Below are 22,080 nucleotides of genomic sequence, written 5' to 3' on the forward strand. Positions count from 1 at the left end.
AAAATGGGCCCAACACTTATTCACATCAAATGGACATGGTTGTGTGCAAATGAAAGTTTGGCTGTATAAGATATGGGCTTGAGGATAGATTGGAGCGTGATGGCATTCATCCACTGGCCAAGGAAAACATCTTTTTGACGGTTGTAATGTGGCTTAGATAAACTGCAAAGTTAGGGAACTACACCCAAATTAGTGCTAACTCCATAATAGTTCAAATTCTCAAATGCAGGTTTAACCTTAGCACTTTCCTCCTTTTCTCCCCCAGTTTTAGCTAGATGGATATTGTATACGCTGTTTGAGAAATCATCAACTGAGTGGTTACAAGCATATTTGCTGAATCCAATAAGATCTTAGACACTGGTGTCCCATGTGAACATCTTAATAGGACTTTTCTAGCTGGAGTTCTTTTCGTCCTCCCTCCCATTTATCAGTCATGACCCAAGTAGTGAAAAAACAGCAGAAAAAGACAAAATCAGCAGAAATTCATAGTCCTGTTACTTTATTTCCAATCTGCTTTCAAATTGCACAAAAAACTGACAGGACAGTTTAATTCTTTATTCTGTACACTCAAAGACAGTGACCTAACACACCACAATATCCAGCAAATGCAAGACCTTACTTAGCACAGGGTTGGAAACACAGACTGGGTTCAGGGAGTTTGTCAAAACAATGGTCCCACATCAGCACTGTATTAGGACAAGGGGCCATCTTAAACCATGAGAGAGAGAGAGAGAGAGTGAACAGTTGTAGTAGAAACTTTAAAAACCTCGACATGGTTTTAAAGAACCTGCATAGATTGGGAAGAATCCAAGTTTCAAATCAATGAGTCAGGTGAACATTTATGCCTTCAAACCTTTTTACAGAACTACTCAAATTTCCAACTTTCAGATCATGGTGTTGGGTGCACTGTGATTAGTGTTTTTGTTGCTTAACATACCAGATAAGCAGCCAAGTCCTGTACTCAACTTTTATGAATACAATGAGATTTACTGCTTTATTTTTTTTTATACAGCCCACAAGCTGTTCACACAGTTGGGAGTTACTACATCAAAAGTATTGTCTCACTAGAGTGCAAATCTTTACAACAGACTGTATTGCAGGACATGAGCTCGCACCAAGAGCTTTAAATGCGACAACCATTCCCCTTCAAAGAAAATCACAATCTAATTAACATGGAATGTGAGGGATGAGTTAGACAGCTGTGATCCAAACATTCAGAACTAGAAAAACAAAAAAAAGACTGAAGTCCTTCATGACATACAATATAAAGAGCTTTGCTTTCTCTTCCCTGCCGAGATGGAGGGAAACTGGCAGATGCTGAGCAGGTGGGTAACTTGGGAACTGGTGTCTTACATACTATACCCATATGTGCCAGGCTGAGTGTATGGTTGGGCACCATAACTGTAGCCATAGGCTGCCTGTGGAGGGACGCTCACACTGGGTCCTGCTGTCAACATGAGCTGCGACTGACCTGCATAGAGGAGACAATAATTAGTACATTTCCAGGTCAAGATGACTGCAAGTGCCCCAAGATGTGGGCCATTTGAAACAGAACTTCAAAGAGAGAATCCAGAATATATGTGGATCTACAGTCTATTTAATTGCAAGAAAATAATTTGTACAGGTGACCAGTAAAGCATTTAATCTTTATCCACTCTCCACTGCATTCAGGCATTAGCCCAACTTGAAAACCATTGAAGAGGCCTGTTAGATTAAACAATGGGTGGCAGTGTGCAATTGAGAAAAAGGTTGATATTATGCCTGTTTGAACCATCAAAAGCATTTAGCAGTTCATGGTGTGGGCTGACAGGTATCATGGGAACAAGCAATTACCACCGAGTGGCATTAGTGCTTCAGTACGAGCAATCTTTCACTGACGTGCAAAAATGGACCAGATGACAAACGTCACTAGGATTTGAATTTAAAGTTATGGGGCAAACAATTTGAACTGAAACCCCAGCAGTAGTTACAGCTTGGTTCAGGAGGTCATTGCTATTAAACCCATGATTTCACTTCAATGTGAAGTCCAAAATGCTGAACTGGTCTAATGACAATCAGATGCAGCGAAAGGGAAGTTTGTGACCTCCAGGTCAGACTTCTGACCTGTGCAGACAGTCCAAGTGCTTCCACCTACACACATTCATATTTCTTTTTAAAATCTGACAATGAGTCCACAAAAAAATGTAAATGCTGTTCAATACAGACCATAAACAATGGGTGTCGTCTCAGTCGCCTGTTCCTCCTCTTTCCTTAGTGATTCAGATATGTCCAATTTATCCACCTGAAAAGGGCCAAACAATTACCAGTCACTTGTCTCACATTGGCGAGGCTTCTGCTGATCAGAAGGAAAAGCCTCAAATGCTTAAAATTGTTAGAAATTTCCAAAACAGGAAACAAGTGACCATTCAATGGATTGCAAAACAAACCACAACTCATTCAAATGTCTAAAGTACGGCAACGGTGATATTTCTGCATTCAGCGATTTCTAAAATACTAAGCAAAGGCCACAACGTTGCATTCTGTACACCTACCGGGCAAGTGTTTGAATTAGGAGGATAGTTCATACAGAATAGTAAACTGCAGCATCAACATGCAGGGCTTTGGGAAGTATATTAAGCCTCCACCCAATGCAACACTCCAAGAAAGTACAATTTGAGGAACACATTGAGGGGTAGGGTAAATGTGCTGGGTTACAGGGATAGGTCCTGGGTGGGATGCTCTTTTCAGAGGGTTGGTGCAGACTTGAACCAAAGGGCCTCCTCCTGTGCCATATAGTGATTCTATGGACAGGGAGCAGGTTACCTGTTTTCACGGATTCTTTTGGTGAGGAAGCAGGTGGTGAGAGAAGGGAAACATGGATGCTGATAAAGCTTCAGTTTCAACAGCTTCTGGATTGGGATCAAGGTCAGTTGCCAAAGATACAAAGCACCTATTGCTTTTGATCAAGGGATGAGCCAGGATACTCTACCCAGTTCCACAAAACAAAAGGCCAGCCACAATCTTTTCAAAGCAAACTCGCTCTCCTTTCTTGGAGTAAGCAAGTGTTCCAGTGAAACCTGTGCAAAGTATCCACAAGACCTCCAATGAATGCTTATAGCAGCGTTTGATTCCCTTCCTTGCATTCAAGTAGCTTTGTGAACAAGTTCCAGAGAACCGAGCAAGGCAGCAAAAGAATCCATTTGTTACATCCTACATCAGCAAATTGAGACAAAAAACCATCAACACAATCCAGGAAGCAAGGATATCCAAGTGAAGATGCAGAATTTCAGATTTAAAACTACATCGACCTCTAATCGTTCTTCCTAAAGAAAATCCAGTCATTGTTTTGTCAGACTGTAAACCCAAAGTCTACCTAATGCGGTGTTAAATGTTAGGATAAGGTACATTTTGGGACTGCATCTTTAAATTGGGTAAAAGGGAGTCTGCCTGGCAGTTAAAGGGCTCAAGATTTTACTGAGAGGTGCAAGGCATATTCTGACTGCTGCCATCACAGATCCAGAGTCTCCCAAAATCCTGAATGTTATAGATATTGGGTTGTAAATTATCCAAAGATGTGCAGGTTAGGTTGACCCTTAGTGTCGGGGGGGGGGGGGGGGGGGGGGGGGAAGAACTAGCAGGGTAAATACAGGGATAGGACCTGGGGATTATGGTCAGTGCAGACTCTGGACCGAATGGTCTCCTTCTGCACTGTAGGGATTCTATACTTCCAAGATGCAAGGAGTTGGGATCAAAGATCACTTTAGCATTGTTACCCAGATACGAGGCTAGTGCACTTCCAAAATTCCATGGGGAGGTATAAGCATCCATACAAATCCGATTACCAATGGCAGTTTGGGGGTGGTCTGCAGTCAGAGATACAGCAGGGGACGGAGGCAACCAGTCTGACTAATTGCTCACCACAAAACACAGGTGGAACTTGCACTGAGAAACCAAGTTTGAGGGAATTTAAAAAGGAGATTGGAAGATTCACCCAGCTTGGGCTGGAGGAAAAAGTACCTATTGTATAACCTTCAGTGGAAGCCAGTTCTGTAATCAGTACCCAGCTGGGAAAGTTAGCAGAAGCAAGCCATCAGGAGCAGAGAATAGTGCATCTATTAGACGGTGACAGGTCCAGTCAGGTTAGAAAAGTTAAATGGGGGAAAATCTAGTTTCTGGTTCAGTAAAAAGTTGCTCACAAAAATGTTTAATCAATAATATGTTCAAGTCATTTGTAGTAAAGTTTGAAAGTTCTTAATCATGAAATCTTCTGGTTATTTTGCACTGGAAGCTTAAATATTTTTAATAGTCTAGAGAACAGAAGGTCCATGTTCATATTGCCTCAGTTCTTTTCTACTCTGGTGGTCATTCATGTGACCACTCCAGTTTGATAACAGCAAGTGTGGTCATTACAGCAAAACACTATGGAGTCCTATATACATTCCCAGTGGCTCAATCTATGCAAGTGCCCTGGTTAATGACCTCTGAGGGAGGGCAGGGCAAAGACCAATTGCAGCATTCCTACTAGTCAGGACAGCAACCAACTCGAGGATCTTACTACTCAGTAACTCTGCCTATCACCTGAACTATAAACAAGCTGTTTAATCCTCAAAAGGTTCAAGCAGTGTTAACAGATTTCAAATATACTTATGCACAGCTCAAGCTGTTAGTAAGAGCTTAGACCACCACAGGGTATAAAAATGATTAACTGTTGCATGCAATATCTGCACCTAGACTTCATCCATTGAATGGTCTCCTGCCCCCATGCTTGTTAATGTTAACAGATTACTGTATTAGTCAGAGGTATGCAGAGAAAATTAGCCAAAAGGCAGATCCAGAACAAGCTAAAATCAAAGGCTAGTGGCATGGGGCAAAACTGGTATTACAGCAGCAACCAACTGGTGAATAAACTAATGGTGACTCATTTTTGCTCATCTTTCCCATCTCCTTTCCTTGTAGCTTTGTATTCTTTACCAAAAACTTGTTCCTTTCCAAAAAAGGTTTTCCCACTACAGAGCCCCGTGCAGAAGTCTGGTTGATCCTGAAGAATTGTTTCAATGACCCAAACCCAGTGCAGAAGCACAGAAAATTCTGACCCCCTCCCCTGTGAAAATAAACCATGTACTCCAGAATGAGAGGGGGGGGGCGACCTTATTGGAACACAAGATTCTCAGGGGCCTGACAGGATAGATGCTGAGGTTATTCCCTCTTGTAGGAGAGTCTCAGATAAAAAGGGAATAAGGAGTCACCCATTAAAAAAGGAATGTCTTCACTCAAGGGTAGTGAATCTGGAATTCTTTACCATAACTATGGAGGCAGCTGAGATACAGATTAGTAAGGGAACCAAGGATTATGGATAAGGCTGGAAAGTGGAGTGGGGGAAATCAGATCAGTCGTGGTCTCATTTGACTGGCAGAGCAGACTCTGGGTGGCTGAATGGCCTACTTCTGCTCCTATGTATTATGGTCTATGATCTTGAAAACAATGTACTCAAAATCATGCAAAGTCTCTACACTGCTCTTGTAGCACAAAAGCATTCGATTGACTCCATAAATATTCTTTAGAAATCTCACTGTTCAGACCATTTAATAACTAACAAGATTTAAAGTATTATGATCAAGTTTAAAAACCACAAACCAAGAACCAAGCACCAATGCAAACACAAGGGTCAAACCCTATTAAGAAAGAATCCAAACCCAACTTGAAACAAAGTGATTTCAATGGAATCTTAAAATTGGATTAGGAATCATATTTGTTTGGTAATTAACATGCCCTGGATTATAGCTTTAATGGGAATATATTTCATGGCAACCTGAGGAACCAGTCTAAATTCTTGTTAAAATTGACACCCAAATAGTTTAAGATGGAACTTCAGCTCGTGTCACAATATATGCAAGAACTCCATTCAGAATCCTGACATGTAGTCTGTGTTCCGTCCTGGTTAACTGCATTAGTTAGATGTAGTTATGGTAAATTGAATCTTAAAATGGGCATTAAGTGCACATTTGGTCAGTGAGTCTCCAGGTGGCTCAGTGGTTAGCACTGCTGCCTCAGCTCCAGGGACCCAGGTTTGATTCCCAGCTTGGGTCACTGGAGTCTGCACGGGTTTCCTCCGGGTGCTCCAGTTTCCTCCCACAGTCTAAGACGTGCCGGTTAGGTGCATTGACCTGAACAGGTGTGGCAGCTAGGGGAATTTCAGAGTAACTATTGCAGTGTCAAAGCCTTGACTAAAAAAACTCAAAACTTTATATTCCACCCCCCTCCCAAGTTACTTCTATAGACAACTCAAAACTAATGCCAGTGTGAGGCACTGAGGGGAGGCCTCATTAGCTGGCAACTCCCCAGTGAAGCCAATAACACCACAAACATGGGAGAATGAACTGCTACTGTCAGTGAATTATTTCACCCAAATCTCAGTATGCCTAATCATTTGGGGCAATTAAAGAATCAAGAACATTAGCACCCTGAAAATGAAACTTTATTGGACAGTGCTTTGCCCAAGAGAATATTTTGTACACATCCAACAATCACAAGACTACAAGAAGCACAAAATTACAAGCATCAACCCCTTGTGGGACTGGAATAAAATTAGTTTTAAACTGATCTGCACGAAAACAGCTCAAAATTCTTCACATACCCCTTTGTTAATAGCAGTTAGTAAGAGAATGCAGAGCAATAACTGCAGCACAAAGGCTTTTCCACAAACTACAGCCAGCAAACTGCAGTTTTGGTCAAGAAAAACATGCTGATGTTTCATTTTTAGCATTTGTGTGCATGAAAAAGAGGCAAAAGTACTGAAGCAAAAAAAAAAAAAGAGGGCCCCGAGATGGTTCTGCCAAACAGGCTCTTCGAAAGCACACTCAGCCAAGCAGAAATGCTTCATGGCCTCAAACGTGATTCCCCTTGCAAATGGAGTTGCACATGCTCAAGTGTTAAACAAACACCACAGTTCCATTACCCGTTTTTCACACACACTGGCTGGGAGGGGGCTACTGAATGGCTGTACCCACAACACTGCTGCCCACTTGTCCCAAGAGTCCCTGTGGAAATATTTTCACCTTGAGCACCACTTGGCTGTGACACAAGTTAAACCCCTTGATGTTGCATTATAAATTCCAGCTGATTCATCTGAAAACTTGGGGGCATTAGATGTTAACATGGAAGGGCACCCGAGATAAGAGGGCTCTTCATCCTTGTAACAGTTGGCAAAAGCCAACATTTGGAGCAATGAGGCACCACAGGGACTAACTTCATGAGAAACAGTGTGGGGAACAGGTCCCATCACAAAACCCCACAAGCTGCCTCATGTCTGTCAGAAAGTATTAACAGAACGAGTTCATAAGCTGGTTCACAATCCTCTGGAAGAGGCAAGATGGTTGCATGTTATCAATCTTTAAAATACTCACATTGGAAACTTCCACTATTTAAAAAAGTTTAAGTCCGGTTTTAAGTTCTGAAAAGGCAGGGATTGTGAACCAGTCACCATATGACCACCTGCCCATTTCTGCCAATGGCTTAAAAAGGTCACTGGAGGTCCTCACTAAACATTTTCAACTGCTCTAACTCTGCTCGCAAGGATTTGCAGTGGATCTAGTGGAATTAAAAAGCAGCCGTGTAAGATGGGAAGGAAACAATTCATGCAGATATCCTGAGTTTCAGTCTCCAGAACTAAAGATGGAAAATGAGTCAACTTTCACCTTTTTCTTTATTTCATCAACCTGCAAGGGAATTCAGAGGGTAGCAGCTTAGAATCCAAACTCATCCAGCACAATAAAGCAGGTAGAAAACAGCAACAGAAAAAGGAGCAAAGTCAAGGAAGGAAAACCCAGAACAGGGAGATGGAAAGGGGAGGGGGAGGAAGAAAGAACAGTAAATAGCAGCATTGTGTACTACAGAACATCAGGAAGGACAAATATACAGATGAATGATGGCAGAATAAAATTGATCAAACTAACTCTACAACCACCTTGCTGGGATTAATTTTGACTAAGCAACAACCTATTCCAAATGTCAGACTCCACTAAAACCGTGCAGCTTCCAAGGCTTCAGTACCCCATACCCAACTTTGTGACTAACTATTCCCAAACCTCCACATTTGATGTTGCCATTTTCCAAACCAGATGGCAAGTCACATGAATGGACTCAATTAACCATTAAACTTCTTTACACAAGGATAAAATCTTTGCTTCAAGAAGCAGAAAGCAAGCCCTGCTCATCCCCACTATACTACATTGAAATGAAGTGTTGCCCCAAGACAATTATCACCATTACTTAGCTTAAGAAAACTGGCCAATCTGTGGCTGCATGGAATTTAAATTTACACTGGCTGCATCAAGTTGGATTCTAAACCCAAGTTTTATTATGCCATTCATCTGCAAGCAAAAAAGGTAGCTTGCAACAGGTACAGAAAAACAATTAAATATCAAAATAAGACACTGCAAGCATATTAAAGGATCACAACTCTGCACAGGAAAGTTTGGCCAGGAATGCGAGGTCATTAGATAAGGCATTAGTGTAAACAAAGTAGTGCTGCAGGTGTGGGTAGGGGGAAACTGGATAAGTGTTAGCCACCTCAAGCTTCTTGCTGTCACAATTTCAGCAGCTTCAGCATCTGATGTGATTCAATTCAAGAATTGCTATTCAAACCAAGTTTCTTACAGCAAGGACTATACAGAGAATGCCCACAATCACGTGCCCGCATTTGGGGACATTCACTAACACTTGTGCTGTATAACAGCAGTTGACAATCCCAAAACCTCAGGTTAGAGGCAACCCACTTATGGAATCCCATTCCATACAGCATTCACTCAAGAAATTCAATTGTCACTTAATAAACCATCAAAACTATAGCATAATTCTTGTCACATCCCAAAAGCACAAATTACGGCAAGACACTCAATACAAGACTGAGAGCCAAGTCATTAGTTAAGCTAGTCAAACTTAGTTTAACATTACCAAGTAAAACGACTGCCCCTCTACAGCAGGGAGTGTAACATCAGCGCACTGTTCAAAGTAGGACAGGAAAAATATAAAGGATAACTCCAACAGGGGGACCTAGCAGAATTCCTTGAACAAGTTTTTGGTTTAGTTCTGCAAGCAAAAAAATCTGCTGAGTCTCCAGTTATTGTTCAGTTTAACGCCAAAGATATGTCACTGGAGTTATGCCAAACAATCCCACATTAATTTATAACAGCTTTATAGTACTGCAGTACAACGTCACTAGGACAGGTCTGCCACTAACAGCCAGCAAACATTGATTTTTCAAATTAAAACTGTCCATCGGCAATCTTGTAATTTCTATAGTTTAGGATCAATTTTAATATATAAACAAAGTGAGTCTGCAAAGCAATGCATTCCAAAGGATGTTTAAACTGGAGACCAGATTTAAGACTTGATTTTTCAAACCAAAGGAGCTGCAGTGCTAACCAAATCTCAATTGTACAATTTATGGCAGAGTTCAAATATTTAAGTGAAATGGAACGGGTGTTGTGCCAGCCTTGAAGAGATGGTCAGGCAAACTCAGCACCTCCGGCATATTTGCAATGCAGCAAAGTCAAAAACTGAACTATTAAATGGTTTGATTAAGAGCTCTCCTAAACTTATCCTAGAATGGATGGTCAGAAGAAAAACCTGGAGATTTAGAATGCTAGTTAGGAAAAGTTAAATTAAACACTTAGAATGAGAATAGGGAAAACACGAGTACCAGAATGTTAATCTGGGTTAAATCAGTATTTTACTCTGGATGACAGGAGATAGACAATAATCCAGTAGTTTAACCAAGCCCGTTAGTCTAGGATGAACCATTTTCCAGTCATTAGGTTGACTTGAATAGCAAAACAGTAAATTCTCAGATCTAAAATTGTGCTAACATACTATAGGCTTCAAAACAATTCTAATCTCCATCGTAAACCTCACCAGAAATCATGACAATTTCGCAGTAGCCATTATCTCTCAAAACATGACAAGACTTCAAACACAAGCTGTTAAGTGCCTTGGAGCTACACCAACCTCTTTCAAGCTCACTCCAGTGTACTGTCACATACCTTTGAGAGATACTCCCTCATCACCTGGATGAAGTATGGCATAGAGAAATCCATTATGTTGTGCCTCCAAGAAAGCTCAAGCACAACATCTGGCCTCAGCAGGTCATAACAAGTAAATAGACAGGAAGCGAAGCACTCATTCTTCCCATCCTCAAGGAACCACTGCAGCAATTCTTCTGCTAGCTCAGTATCCTTGGACTCTGATGCATATTGCATAGCATCCTGAAAAAGCAAAACACAAGAGTACATTAACTTACTTGTGCAAGTACCACTGCAGCAACCAGACTGGCTTTAAAATTTACTACTGTCTGACCAAGAGCTACTCTTTAGCAGTACCCACCCCAAAGTTATTTGAAAAATCTATGCTGGAGTATTCCATATTACAAAGATGTGCACTGAGTGCACAGTCAATCTACATGCATAGTTCACTCTTGAAAGCAGCGTTGTTCATCTTGTAATCCTTGAACCCTCCATTTCATTGTCAGACAGGCTCATGGCAAGGTGACCAGAACCAAGCAGGATCTGAAAATTGCATTGCACAACTGAAGTACTTTGGATTAATGTTCATATGCTCTGGGCCCCTCAAGTCACCTTGTGCCATTCCATGTGTACACCGAATTAAAAATGTGAAAATACCTTTAAAATACAAATGCTATAAACTACAGTTTAGAGTGCTTCAAATAATGAACAGCTTGCATATAGATTCCAGAGCATTAGCATTTTAGGTTTGATGGGACCTTCAAGGTGACTGAAGGTATAAACTATTTAATCTTCAGTCATGTGGGGCAAGTGAATGGGAGTCTGTTAGACTGCTTTGGAAGTCTGATGGTTACACTAAATGTAGTGCATGCAGGCACTCCAGCTGTTTTCAGAGCTCAACCCCAGTGAGGAGAAAAACAATCTTGGTGATGCCACTTCCATCAGGTGACCATGGACCGAACACAGGCAGTGAAGAGATCTTACTTTGTAAAGCCGGTCCTTCTTGCATAGCTCCACACTCTGCTTCCAACGGTTGTTGCCCTTGAACAGATACGCACCAATTCGTCGGAATTCAATCAGCTCATGTTTCTCAAGCCGCTGAGCCAGGGAGATGTTGTCAAAGTTGTCATATGCATCTATGGAGGTGCGAAGAGCCTAAGTATAAAAGGACATTTGTTTAACTTTCAGTACAGGCAGACAGAAAATACACATTTACCTATATAAAAACCACAACAGAACTGACCAGATGAACTATTGATGGGTGTGGCAACTTTGGCCAAAAAGGTAGTCAAATGCATTGTGATATTCAATCTTATAAAAATATAGTATGGCATGGACTTGTGCAACTGGTTCCTCCAGTTCAAAGTCCCTTGTGGCAAGACTAGACCTGGAAAACCCTTACTGTCAGTCACATTACTCTATATACATAAAGATGCTCACTATAACACTAACAATGAGGTATAGTGGGCACTATCTACAGGTCTATCAAAAATGTGTTCTACACTGCAACTTCAGGATATAATGGGACAGTCAAAAGGCTGCTCATTGAGCACCTTCCATTCAAGTTTCACCTACCTGGTAGTCCTCCTCCTGGATGAACAGGTTATTCAGTGACTCATTCACAGACTTGTTGTTGTTGCTTTGTACAGAACGCAGATAGGGTTTGACCAGGTTCAGCTGCTTCACCTGAAACAACAAGTAGTTTGGTTTGCAACTATCCTATTGCTTAAAAGTCAAACAGGAACAGATGCGCCAAGAAAATAAATTTGATACCAGATTAAGTGGTCTGTTCATGAGAAATCATAAGCACCATTGCAATGCCAAATAGGATTTGTCATCTTTCACCCTCATCCTGCAGTATAAATATCTTCCACTTTCTATGTCTTTGACAAAGGGTCCTCTGGACTTGAAACATCAGCTCTTTTCTCTTTACAGAAGCTGCCAGACCTGCTGAGATTTTCCAGCACTCTTCCGGTTTCAGTGCAACACAGGTTCAAGATAAACTTAGAGCAACTCCAGGGATCCATCTTCAAAATGCTAACTACTACTTAACTAACTTGAGCACATCTTACTTTCATTATTCTAGATATTACTGTTGCCACTCCCAATTTCACCCATACATTTCCACTATTGGGACAGGTAAAGATACCCATACTCACCCCACTAGCTGACGAGAGTTTACACATCAAGCCATTCAAGACTAGGAAGTCCCACCTATCATTCTGATCAGTTAAGGATAAATTCTTGCCATGAGAGAGATGGACAGAGGGAATTGACAATGAAGACAGGACCAGGCTAAGGCATGACAGCCAGAAGGCCAAAGCTTGCTGGCATTAAGCTGTAGAACCGGACCCTAGATCCCTATAGTGCAGGTGGTGGCCATTTGGCCCATGAAGCCTGCACTGAACAATCCCACCCAGGTTCTATCCATGTAACCCCACATATTTACCCTGCTAGTCCCCTTGGGGAATAATTGCATATTGACCTAACCTACATATGAACTGTGGGAGGAAACATGCAGCTCGGGAGAATATGCAAACTCTAGTGACCAGTATTGAATCTGGGTCCCTAACACTGAGGCAGGCAGTGCTAGCCACTGAATACACTCAAGGGGAATTTGGGGTTTGGGGGGGGGGGGGGGGGGGGGGGGAGGAGATGGTAGGTTTCCCTTTCAGGTTTAGAGCATGGTAGTTTTGCTTTTGCAATTTATTTGCATTGACAAACTGAAGTACCTTAGTAAAGTAGTTGACAGCACGCGTATGATCCAGACGAGGGGATAGCACCATGAGCAGATCGTTCAGTAATAAAGGCTTAAACTCCAAGTAGAACTGTGTTGCTTTGTAATAGAGCTCCACATTGGCCACCTTAGAAAAATGTAAATTAAATATTAATCCAAGCAAGGTTACTTGACAAGAGCCAAAACTTTGGCTTCAGCAAAGGCTAAAGCACAAGCAAAATTTACAGCAAGGTTGGAATAAAATGCAATATATGCTTTGAACCAGCTTCCTCTAGCCACTGGGTGGCACTTTGTACAAGAGATATGGTTGCTAGTGTCACCCAGTGGGTAGAGCTGGTATTAAAACTCCACATTACAGTCCGACTGAACACCTGTGCATTTGTGAACTTGCCTCCAGGGCATAAATGCAGGTGCTTACCATACAAGAAAGGACTAATCTTACGTTTGCTGGTTTGAAAGTCACTTTTGGGGTACGTGTGACAAATAGCATGTAGGCAGAGATGGAAAGAACACATCCCTTGTACAAACCACATGATAAATCAAATCATATCAAAGAAACCCTACAGTGCAGGAGGCCATTCAGCCTGCCAAGTCTGCACCAACCACAATCCCACCTAGGTCCCATTTCTGTAACCTCTATTACCCTGTTAATCCCCCTGACACTAGTGTTAATTTTAGTATGGCCAATCAACTCAACATGCACATCTTTGGACTGAGGGAGGAAACCCATGCAGACACGGGGAGAATGTGCAAACTTGTGACCCAAAGCTGGAATTGAACCCAGGTCCCTGGTGCTGTGAGGAGGCAGTGCTAACCCTTACTTGGAAGTAAATGGCCCACAATAGACTTTCCCTAGTGAGGATAATTCAGAATTTGACTACCCAATGACAAGTATTGTTTACCTTTGTGATAATGTCCTTGAACTGACCCTCCTTCCATGCATCTGTTGGGTGGTTCATCATGGTAATGATGGCATTGTCATACTCTTCATACTTGTCATACAGGAAGACTAGCTCAGCCCATAGGTGAGCCTGCTCAGCAGCTCTCAACACCTGTGCAATTACAGCCAGTTAGTAACTCATTGAAAGTACATAGCTTCCCTCATCAAGCCAAAAGACAGCACATCTACCTTGGGAATGTTGACTCTGGACCAGAAGAGCTCCAGGTGTTCCCTCATCTTCTGTGGTTTGTATTTGGAGTATAGGATTGCCAATTCAGTAAACATTCCCATATGCGCACGCTCCAGACCAAGAGCTGCTTCCAACATGGTGATGAGTTCCTCAAAGTAACCACGGTCCTGTAAACAGAGTACATTGAGAGCTCAGTGCAAGCACAGAACCAACTTAACTGGAGTAATGTCAATCAGCACCTATGGTTTCTTTTTAACCAGTTAAATGCTTATTCTACAAGTTGCTATTTTGAGGGGTACAATAAACAGTTTGTGTATCAACTGTAAAAATTGTGCCAAAGTGAGGAAACTTTTGCAACTGACTAACTTAAAACAGCCAAGTTAAATGATGCATAATGTGACGAGGCTACATTTCTGGCATTACCTGGTAGTAGTTGATAAGTTCCTCCAGTTCATCAGCATGTACAACAATATGGAGGCCACACATCTGAGCTAGGCGGAATTCCTTCCCCTCAACACAGGCAAAACACACCTGGAAACCAGCAGAAAAGACAGTTAAACCAAGAACACTGGTTATGAAAAATACAGACCCGAGTTTACAGCTAATAGTTTGAGCAACTGTCACTTGGAAACTAATGTTCAGTTATGGGACATGGCATCAAAAACCATTCTTAAAGTTGTCATTCTGACCCTTGTTTGAGGGAGCCATTTCCTATTTTTCCTCGACTTTGATGGGGAAAATTCACCATGTGTGCCCAAAAAACATGCAAGCAATCCTCTCCTAACAGATGAGTAACTGGTTCACTTCTACCATGTGGGGGGCAGGGGAAGAAAACCAATTTCTGCCCAGTGCTCACTAATTAGTTGCACCTCCACTTAAACCAAAGATCAATGTTCCAAAGTCAGAAAGACAAAAATAAAAAAGTGTACCTCTTTCCAAGTGCGAGTGCTGTTTGCTTTGCGTGCACCATCCACTGCAGCCTGATATTCCCCTAGATGAACCAGAGTTGATGCCAAACGACCAAAGTTGGAGACATTGTTGTACAGCAACTTAGCTGCTTCATACATGTGGTCATCATAGCAGCGATCACCTACCTGTGAACACAAAAAAGGCTTGTACTACTGAACAGTGCAGAATGGAAACCAGAATACCAAATGCCACTGGTGTCCAGGTCCCACTTCAATAAACAGCTTCTACAATACACAGGAAAATATTTCCCTACAACTTAAGAGTTCCTATCTTTTCATCTGGCTGAGGATTCTCAAACTGAAGAGATTTACATCCTGTCACTGACCAATTAAAACCAGGAGAGGTCAGAGGCCATCAAGATGCATCAATAGCAGAGACAGTCAAGGCAACAAGTAGTGACCCACACTGAAAAGGTCACATTCAATCCCTAAACCCGGAGTCACTAGATCTCTACCAAGCCCAACAGCATTACAATTGGCTGCAGCCATTGAGTTAAGGGAAGGGATTTGATCACTGCATTATGTTCACTCCCAGACCCTCAAGCTTCAATTTCAAACTTGGGAGTTGTGTATTTTAGCTTCACTGCAGATCACCTGCAAAGAGATGGAAAAACATACTTGCTGGATGTGAGCATTGTTGGGACCATTAATGAACTCTTCCAGCTCTGCCAAGCGGTTGGTTTTTGCCAATGCAAAGATAAGTTCAGTTTCCACATAGGACTCACGGGCCTTCTTCCTGGCCATCTGCAGGTACTTAACAAGGTCCTCCCAGTTACCTGAAACGAACAGAAGGCAAGATAGTAAATGCAGAGACAACCAGTCTGCTCACATTAATGGGTAGACAATAAGACTGAAGCTCAAGATTAAAGCCTAGTCAGGGTTTGAAACCAGAAAAGGTAGAAAGCTCAGGTGAAGAGCAGCAGTATTTGAAAACATTACCACTTTTGTTGGCTGCTTCTACAACCTCCATATATGATGAAGGATCATCTGCCTTGATATAGGAGTCAATGGCCTCTTTAACCATCTCTTTCTGAAGCTGGGCTTTAGCAAGTTGGCTCCAAACTGCAGGTTCATTGCATCTTTCAGCAAATTCATACGCACGATCCAGATTTCCAATATGTTCAATCAGCACCTGGAGGGTACAGGGTAGAGTTAAACTATGTAATTCCACTGTTTAAAAAAGGTACCATGTTTGAAGTATACAAAAATATTTCATCTCACCTGCACTGCAGATGTATTCACATCAAATTTCCTGAAGATGGCAAATGCCTCTTCAAAGAGCTCATTGCTGATTGCAATGTTGGCTATGTCAGGTGCATCATAGTTGTCCAGGCGATTGATGTATTCCATCACACGGGTACGGTCAGCCTTGATAGCAGTGAGGATCAGCAGGTTCTGCAGATTTCTAGGTGGGGAGGAAGGAAGAGTTCAGCATTGTTGCACACTTAGATTTATTACACTAGAGGATACCACAACAGCTCACCTAGATATGGGTTTACAGCAACAAATGGCATCCTTTACTACATCCTAATGCAGCATAGTGGACTTCCTTCCCCAATTCAAAGTAGGAAAATCAGAAACTCAACTATCTTTTTCAGCAAAGATTTACAGCAAGCATTGCAGGATAATCTGGGTGTTGGTGTTGAGCAAATCAGCCACTTACCATGTAGGTCTGTACCAGCGATTACTAAAATCAGAAAAGTAGCTAGATACATAACCCATGAAGAATTATAGAAGATTAAACCTGTATGAAACCGGTTCAGTGTTAATTCTGGGCACCATACTTTTAGGAAGGTGGCTATGAAAGCATTGGAGGGTGCAGGAATGTCTCAAGACTGAGGAATAAGTGACTGGAGAAGTTTGGACTGTTCCTTGGAGGCCAAGAGGAGATTTGGTGAGGTATTCAAAATCCAAGGGGTTTGCACATAATAGGTAGGGAGAAATTGTTCCTGTTGGAAGGATTGAGAACCAAGAGGGCATAGATTTAAGGCAATTGGCAAGAACAGCAATAGTGACAAGTTTTTTTTCCCCAAAAGAAGTCCAACATGGACTCTGGTATCCTTCCATGCTGTACCTAATTCAAATGTACATTATAAAATGATAAACCCGATTCTAGAGTACAAAGGGGTAACAACTATGAAATGTTTCGTCTGCCAAATCCATTGCTGCATCACCTGAATTGGAGTGTTCTTTGGATTTGTAGGTTTAAGCTCCTACAGGGTTTGACACAGCTTCTGCCCTTCCAGGACAATTGCAAAAACAAAGGTGGTAGCAGGCAAACACCAGAAGTTCTAAATCCAGCCTCCATGATCCAGCAGCCAGTAAATTGGTTGACACCAGGCATACTAGGCTAGAGAGATGGGAACCATGTTGAGGTGAGGACAAAACCAAATAGCTAGTTCTTTAAATACAGCGAAAGAGGGAGCCATTGTAGTAAAGCTAGATTCAGATGGCATCTAGTGCAAAAAACAGCATCAGCAGACCAAGTTACAACTCTAAACCATCACCACTGGCTGTTGAAATGTGCTCATCTTTAATAAAAGCAAAATATTGAACGCCAGAATGAAACAAAACTGTTGGAACTCTAGTAGGACAGCTTCTGTGGATAGTTAATCTGATTCTTTGGACTTCTCCACAGATGCTGTGCTTGTGGGCATTAACACATCTGCAACTATAAACAAACTGAACTGAATTGTTCTACCTGTGCTCACTGAAGACAGAATTGTCCAGGACAATTTTTTCCAATAGTTCAATTAATTCATTTGGAAGGTCAGCAGTCATGAAAGCCTTTACAGTAACAGAAACCTCCTCAGGATCCTGAGTTTCTGACAGGGCAGTTTGCACAACCTGGAAAAGTCACAAGAATTATAAACTTCAATACAAGATACCCAAGTTAGATTTCCTAAAGTTTATTCGTTAAAGTATGCACATTTTATGCAGGTCGTCAGAATTACAATAGGGAAGGGGAAAAAAGTGGCTTGCGCTGCAACTCCAACCAACCTTCCACAGACAGCCCAGAGAATAGATAAAAATGAATCAGTTGAATTCAGGAAAAGGACAATGTTGAATGGATTGTCAATAGTGTAGCTAAGCTTAGAAAAATTCTCTTGCACTTCTCAAAAGCAGTGTTCTAGGTATAAGGAAGCTGGACTGCCATAAACTACATTAGACAAGTGCAAAGCATCAAGGACTGCATACTACCCTTCTGCACAGACATTAAAGAACTCTCGAACCGTAGGAACCAACTCCATTTAGATCACTTTCATGGCTTTGTCTAACTATTGCTCTAGATTTTCCTCATTGCTGGGCTTGTGAGGTTTCATTAAGACTACTTATTCAATGTATGGAATTTTAATCTAGGGTCATTTACTATTTAGTTATGCTCTAACCTCAAGATTAAGTGCATCAGTATAAATCTTGGAACCAATAATTTCCAAGTGGATCTAAATTGGAGTGTGATCAATTATGGGAATGGCAAAAATAGATTGCGATGGACAATAGATTGACGAGTTAAAGTTAATGTTGAAACCTGCAGGCTTTCACAAGCTTCCAAAAGCTACCAATGAGGTTGGTTTTATTTTTAAAATCAGTAACCTATTATAGATAATGCAATTCTGGATTAGGATTTCAGCAGGAATGGTTACCAAGGACTCCTACATTGTAGCCAAACAAAGCCACTCCACAAATACTGGAGTTCTATAATGCCACAATCAGATGGTTTCTTACCTGGTCAATAAGTGGTCTCCTGTAAGGGTTAGTTTCTTGCAGGACACTTGCCCAGAGTTCAGGATCTTTCCGGCGGACGAGGTAACGAGACAGGCTCTTGAACAAGGAGTTTTCATTGCATACCTGTTAGAGGTAGAAAGTATCTTAAGGACAGTTCCAGAGCAAGCATTTCTCCTCCCCCCCCCCCCCCCCCCCCACCCCACCACCACCAGACCCCTGAAACTTAAAATTTAAGTGAATTAAGTGAAGTGAAGCAAATGTGGAGTTTCAAAAATCAAAGTGTATTTTTCATATTGAAGAAAGCTACAATGAACTTCAGGTCATCTTTACAGTATGGCAAAATTTTAGTTGAAGGGTCTGTTATGAGGGGACATAATAAGTGAGGGGGGAATGGAGGAAAAACTTTACCCAGAGGGTGGTGACAGTCTGGAATGCACTGCCTGGGAGGGTGGAGGTGGGATGCCTCAAAGTACCTGGCACGCCATAACATTCAAGGCTATGGGCCAAGTGCTGGCAAGTGGGATTAATGGGCAGGTCAGGGCATTTCATGTGTCAGTGCATATTCAATGGGCTGAAGGGCCTCTTCTGCACTGTAGTGTGAAATTCCCACTGAATAAATGACTAGCTCAAATAGGTGCACTCATTCTCAAGGCTCGAGGGCAAATTTATAGACGTTCCTTGCAGAGGGACATGGCTATACTGGTTACTTTTTCAAGGGGACCATTTAACTATCCCATTTGCACCTCAAGAATCATCCCTGGCCAATGTTCCAAAAACAAAGCAAAACCTTTTTTAAAAAAAGTAAAATGCTGCTGAGTTCTTGCCCTATGCTCAAAATGGCTGCAACATTTGCTGATACCGTTCACAAGCACTTATTCTAGCTAGGTATTACAGCAAGCTGGAAGTTTGTAAAAGAACCAATGTTAGGAAAGGAATCAACCCAGTTTGCATTTTGTACATTAACTGGATATAGTTGGGGCAAAACATTATCACTCACATTAATCAGCTCCATGTCACACTGGCCACGCTCGTAGGCTACACAAGCCAGGTGGGGGTCTCTCTTCTCACAATATTTACCAACCACACGGCTATCATAGTATGGGTTTTCCCGGAGGAAGCGTTCAGGGTTGTTGTTGCTGTCAATGTAAATTTTTGCAAGTGCATTGTGGGTGGCAGGTTCCTCACAACCTTCATGAATCCGTGATTCCAGCCAGGGCAACAGCAACTTTAGCCTGCAAAAAAACCCCAAATAGTTAGTGGCCAGTGCACAAAACATGCAGCATCATACAAAGGCCTCAAAATATTAAAAATTGGAATCAGTGGTGTAGAGGCTTAGGACAAACCCTCAAAGGAGGGAGTGGTGGAAGAGGCAGGAACAGTCATTTGAATTCTCTACGCTAGGAGCAGTGGAGACTGGGTCACTGAATATACTTCAAGGTAAAGTTCTTTCTACAGGGAGAAGGGTTTATGGGAAGACAGGAAAATGGAATTTAAGACACAAATCAGATCATCCATGTTGAATTATGGTAGACTTGAGGCACCAATTGGTCTCCTGCTCATTCAATCCTCAGATGTCAAAGCAATTAAAATTTAGAATAGAATCAGATGGACTGCCAGGGATGGTGTTTGACTCCAAAGTTGATGAACCATTCTGGCACATTTGCTAATTTCACAAAGGGATTGATGGGCAGAGTGAGGTACACCCACAAGTAGTGAAATCAGAAATCAAACCAGTTTGTTCCAATTGGCCAAGTCTTTCAGTGGCCCAGTTTGGAAAGTCTGTTACTGGTACTTACCCTTTCACACAACTGCTACAGATTTGCAAATTGGAACCTGCAATTCTGTTATCAGTTAGGAAGTGAAGATGTCTAACAGACTAGTTAGAGGGTTACCATACCTGTTCCTCTTTTCTACTTCAGCAACCAATTCATCAGTGGAGAACTGTCCACGTACAACAAGGATCAAATTCTTAATGACATCTTCTGAACAATCTACATCAAGCAGCCCTCCAACCACTACTGGCAAACGACTTGGATTCACCTATCAAAGCAAAAGATCATTGTTAGTTGTAAACAGATGCATATTAGGACATGCATAATTTGAGAATGATCATTTAGAAACAGCAGTGCCAGAGATCTGGGTTCAAGTCTGGTCTTGGGTGACTGAGTTTACACATTCTCCATGTGTGGGGGTTTCCTCCAGGTGCTCTGGTGGTTTCCTCCCACAGTCCAAAGATGTTCAAGGTTGGGGGAAATTGGGCATGGTAAACTGCCCCTTAGTCTCAGGGAGATTAACAGTTAATACATGGATAGGATTGCAGTTGGTACAAGCTTGATGGATCAAATGGCCTCCTTCTGCACTATAGGGATTCTATGATGCTCAAAGCCTGTTACAGGAATTAATGCAAAATCATTTATCCTTCCCCGATCTGGCTTGCAACTCCAAACCCCAGAACAAGGCTCAACTATCCTCTGCAATGGCCCAAGCTGCACAAGGGCAGCTAGGAATGGGCAAATTTTGGCCTTGCCAGCAATGTCCACATCCCATGGAAAAAACAAGTAGTTCAGCTTGTGGACGAGGAAAATTACTGCCACCCCCTCTAGAAATGCAACTGAACCACCTGCCCCCAAGTTACAAAAGACAGAACATTTCCAGTTCTAACCTACACCATTCACTCACCTTCTGAACGTAGATCTCAATGTATTTCTGCAGGTTGTTGCGGTACAGATACAACACCAGGTCATGCACAAAGTCAAAGCGATCACAAACAATAATCAGAGGCAGCTGGTCAGTCAGTTTGGCCTCCTATGAAAACAACAGTTAAAAAGATTTGACAGCGTCAGAGTCTTGTGCATGAAATGTATTTGAACAGATGCATAAACAGACTTCCTACAACTGCTCTGAACCTCCTTTTGACAGAACCAAGTGCAATATACATTTTCATAATGACAAATGCTACCACTCGAGTATTTGGTCAAATGCATAGCCTTGATTGGATTTTAAATATTTTGATCTGACTTGCCAATTAAGTCAAAACTACAGCAAAAGTAGCCATGTCTTTAGATGCATCCACAAATGGTTTATTCAGTTATGGAATCTGGAAAAGATACTGATTTATACTGTAGATCAGTACTTGATCTTTCACAACCTACCAGCCTTTAAATCTACATTTCATGACTGCAATGTTAGTTCAGATGTTTGAAAGATCCAAAAAGAACTAGTCACTAATCTCTTGCTGTGTGCACGTACAGAAAATGACTCAAATTGCCAAGTGCAAACACTTTGGGGTGCACCAAGGCTCTCAAACCAAATGGATTGAGCTTTAGTTTATACACCAAAAACTGGGTTGAATTTTAATTTGCATTCCTTTTGAGCATGAGCACACAGTTTGAGCAAACAGGAAATGGGGAAAACAAGCTAGATGCTTGGGAGCAAGAACTACAAATATTTCTAGTCTACTCAGCTGCCAAAATAGGTTGAATATCAAACTAAATGCTTAAATCTTGCATATCAATGCAACA

General features: G+C 41.8%; 1 protein-coding gene across 3 annotated transcripts in view; it reads right to left on the minus strand.

Moving 5' to 3' along the window:
- Window positions 1-482: 482 nt before the first annotated feature.
- LOC144501199 (clathrin heavy chain 1) overlaps window positions 483-22,080 on the minus strand; it is a 65,260-nt gene continuing 43,662 nt past the window's right edge. The window contains exons 16-35 of one of the 3 annotated variants that reach the window (XM_078224635.1): window positions 21,239-21,364; window positions 20,457-20,599; window positions 19,557-19,791; window positions 18,560-18,682; window positions 17,535-17,680; window positions 16,055-16,238; window positions 15,773-15,965; window positions 15,452-15,609; window positions 14,795-14,959; window positions 14,289-14,396; window positions 13,865-14,032; window positions 13,638-13,787; window positions 12,731-12,862; window positions 11,574-11,684; window positions 10,983-11,153; window positions 10,020-10,241; window positions 8,932-8,979; window positions 7,674-7,694; window positions 2,206-2,281; window positions 483-1,471 (exon numbers count right to left, since the gene is read on the minus strand). In XM_078224635.1, coding sequence (XP_078080761.1) covers window positions 1,350-1,471; window positions 2,206-2,281; window positions 7,674-7,694; window positions 8,932-8,979; window positions 10,020-10,241; window positions 10,983-11,153; window positions 11,574-11,684; window positions 12,731-12,862; window positions 13,638-13,787; window positions 13,865-14,032; window positions 14,289-14,396; window positions 14,795-14,959; window positions 15,452-15,609; window positions 15,773-15,965; window positions 16,055-16,238; window positions 17,535-17,680; window positions 18,560-18,682; window positions 19,557-19,791; window positions 20,457-20,599; window positions 21,239-21,364 — 2,802 coding nt within the window. In that variant the 3' untranslated portion in view covers window positions 483-1,349. The remainder of the gene's footprint in view (window positions 1,472-2,205; window positions 2,282-7,673; window positions 7,695-8,931; window positions 8,980-10,019; window positions 10,242-10,982; window positions 11,154-11,573; window positions 11,685-12,730; window positions 12,863-13,637; window positions 13,788-13,864; window positions 14,033-14,288; window positions 14,397-14,794; window positions 14,960-15,451; window positions 15,610-15,772; window positions 15,966-16,054; window positions 16,239-17,534; window positions 17,681-18,559; window positions 18,683-19,556; window positions 19,792-20,456; window positions 20,600-21,238; window positions 21,365-22,080) is intronic. The other 2 variants (XM_078224636.1, XM_078224637.1) reach the window with 2 other exon arrangements.

Source organism: Mustelus asterias, chromosome 12, assembly GCF_964213995.1.
Source record: "Mustelus asterias chromosome 12, sMusAst1.hap1.1, whole genome shotgun sequence".
In the NCBI taxonomy this organism is placed as follows: Eukaryota; Metazoa; Chordata; class Chondrichthyes; order Carcharhiniformes; family Triakidae; genus Mustelus; species Mustelus asterias.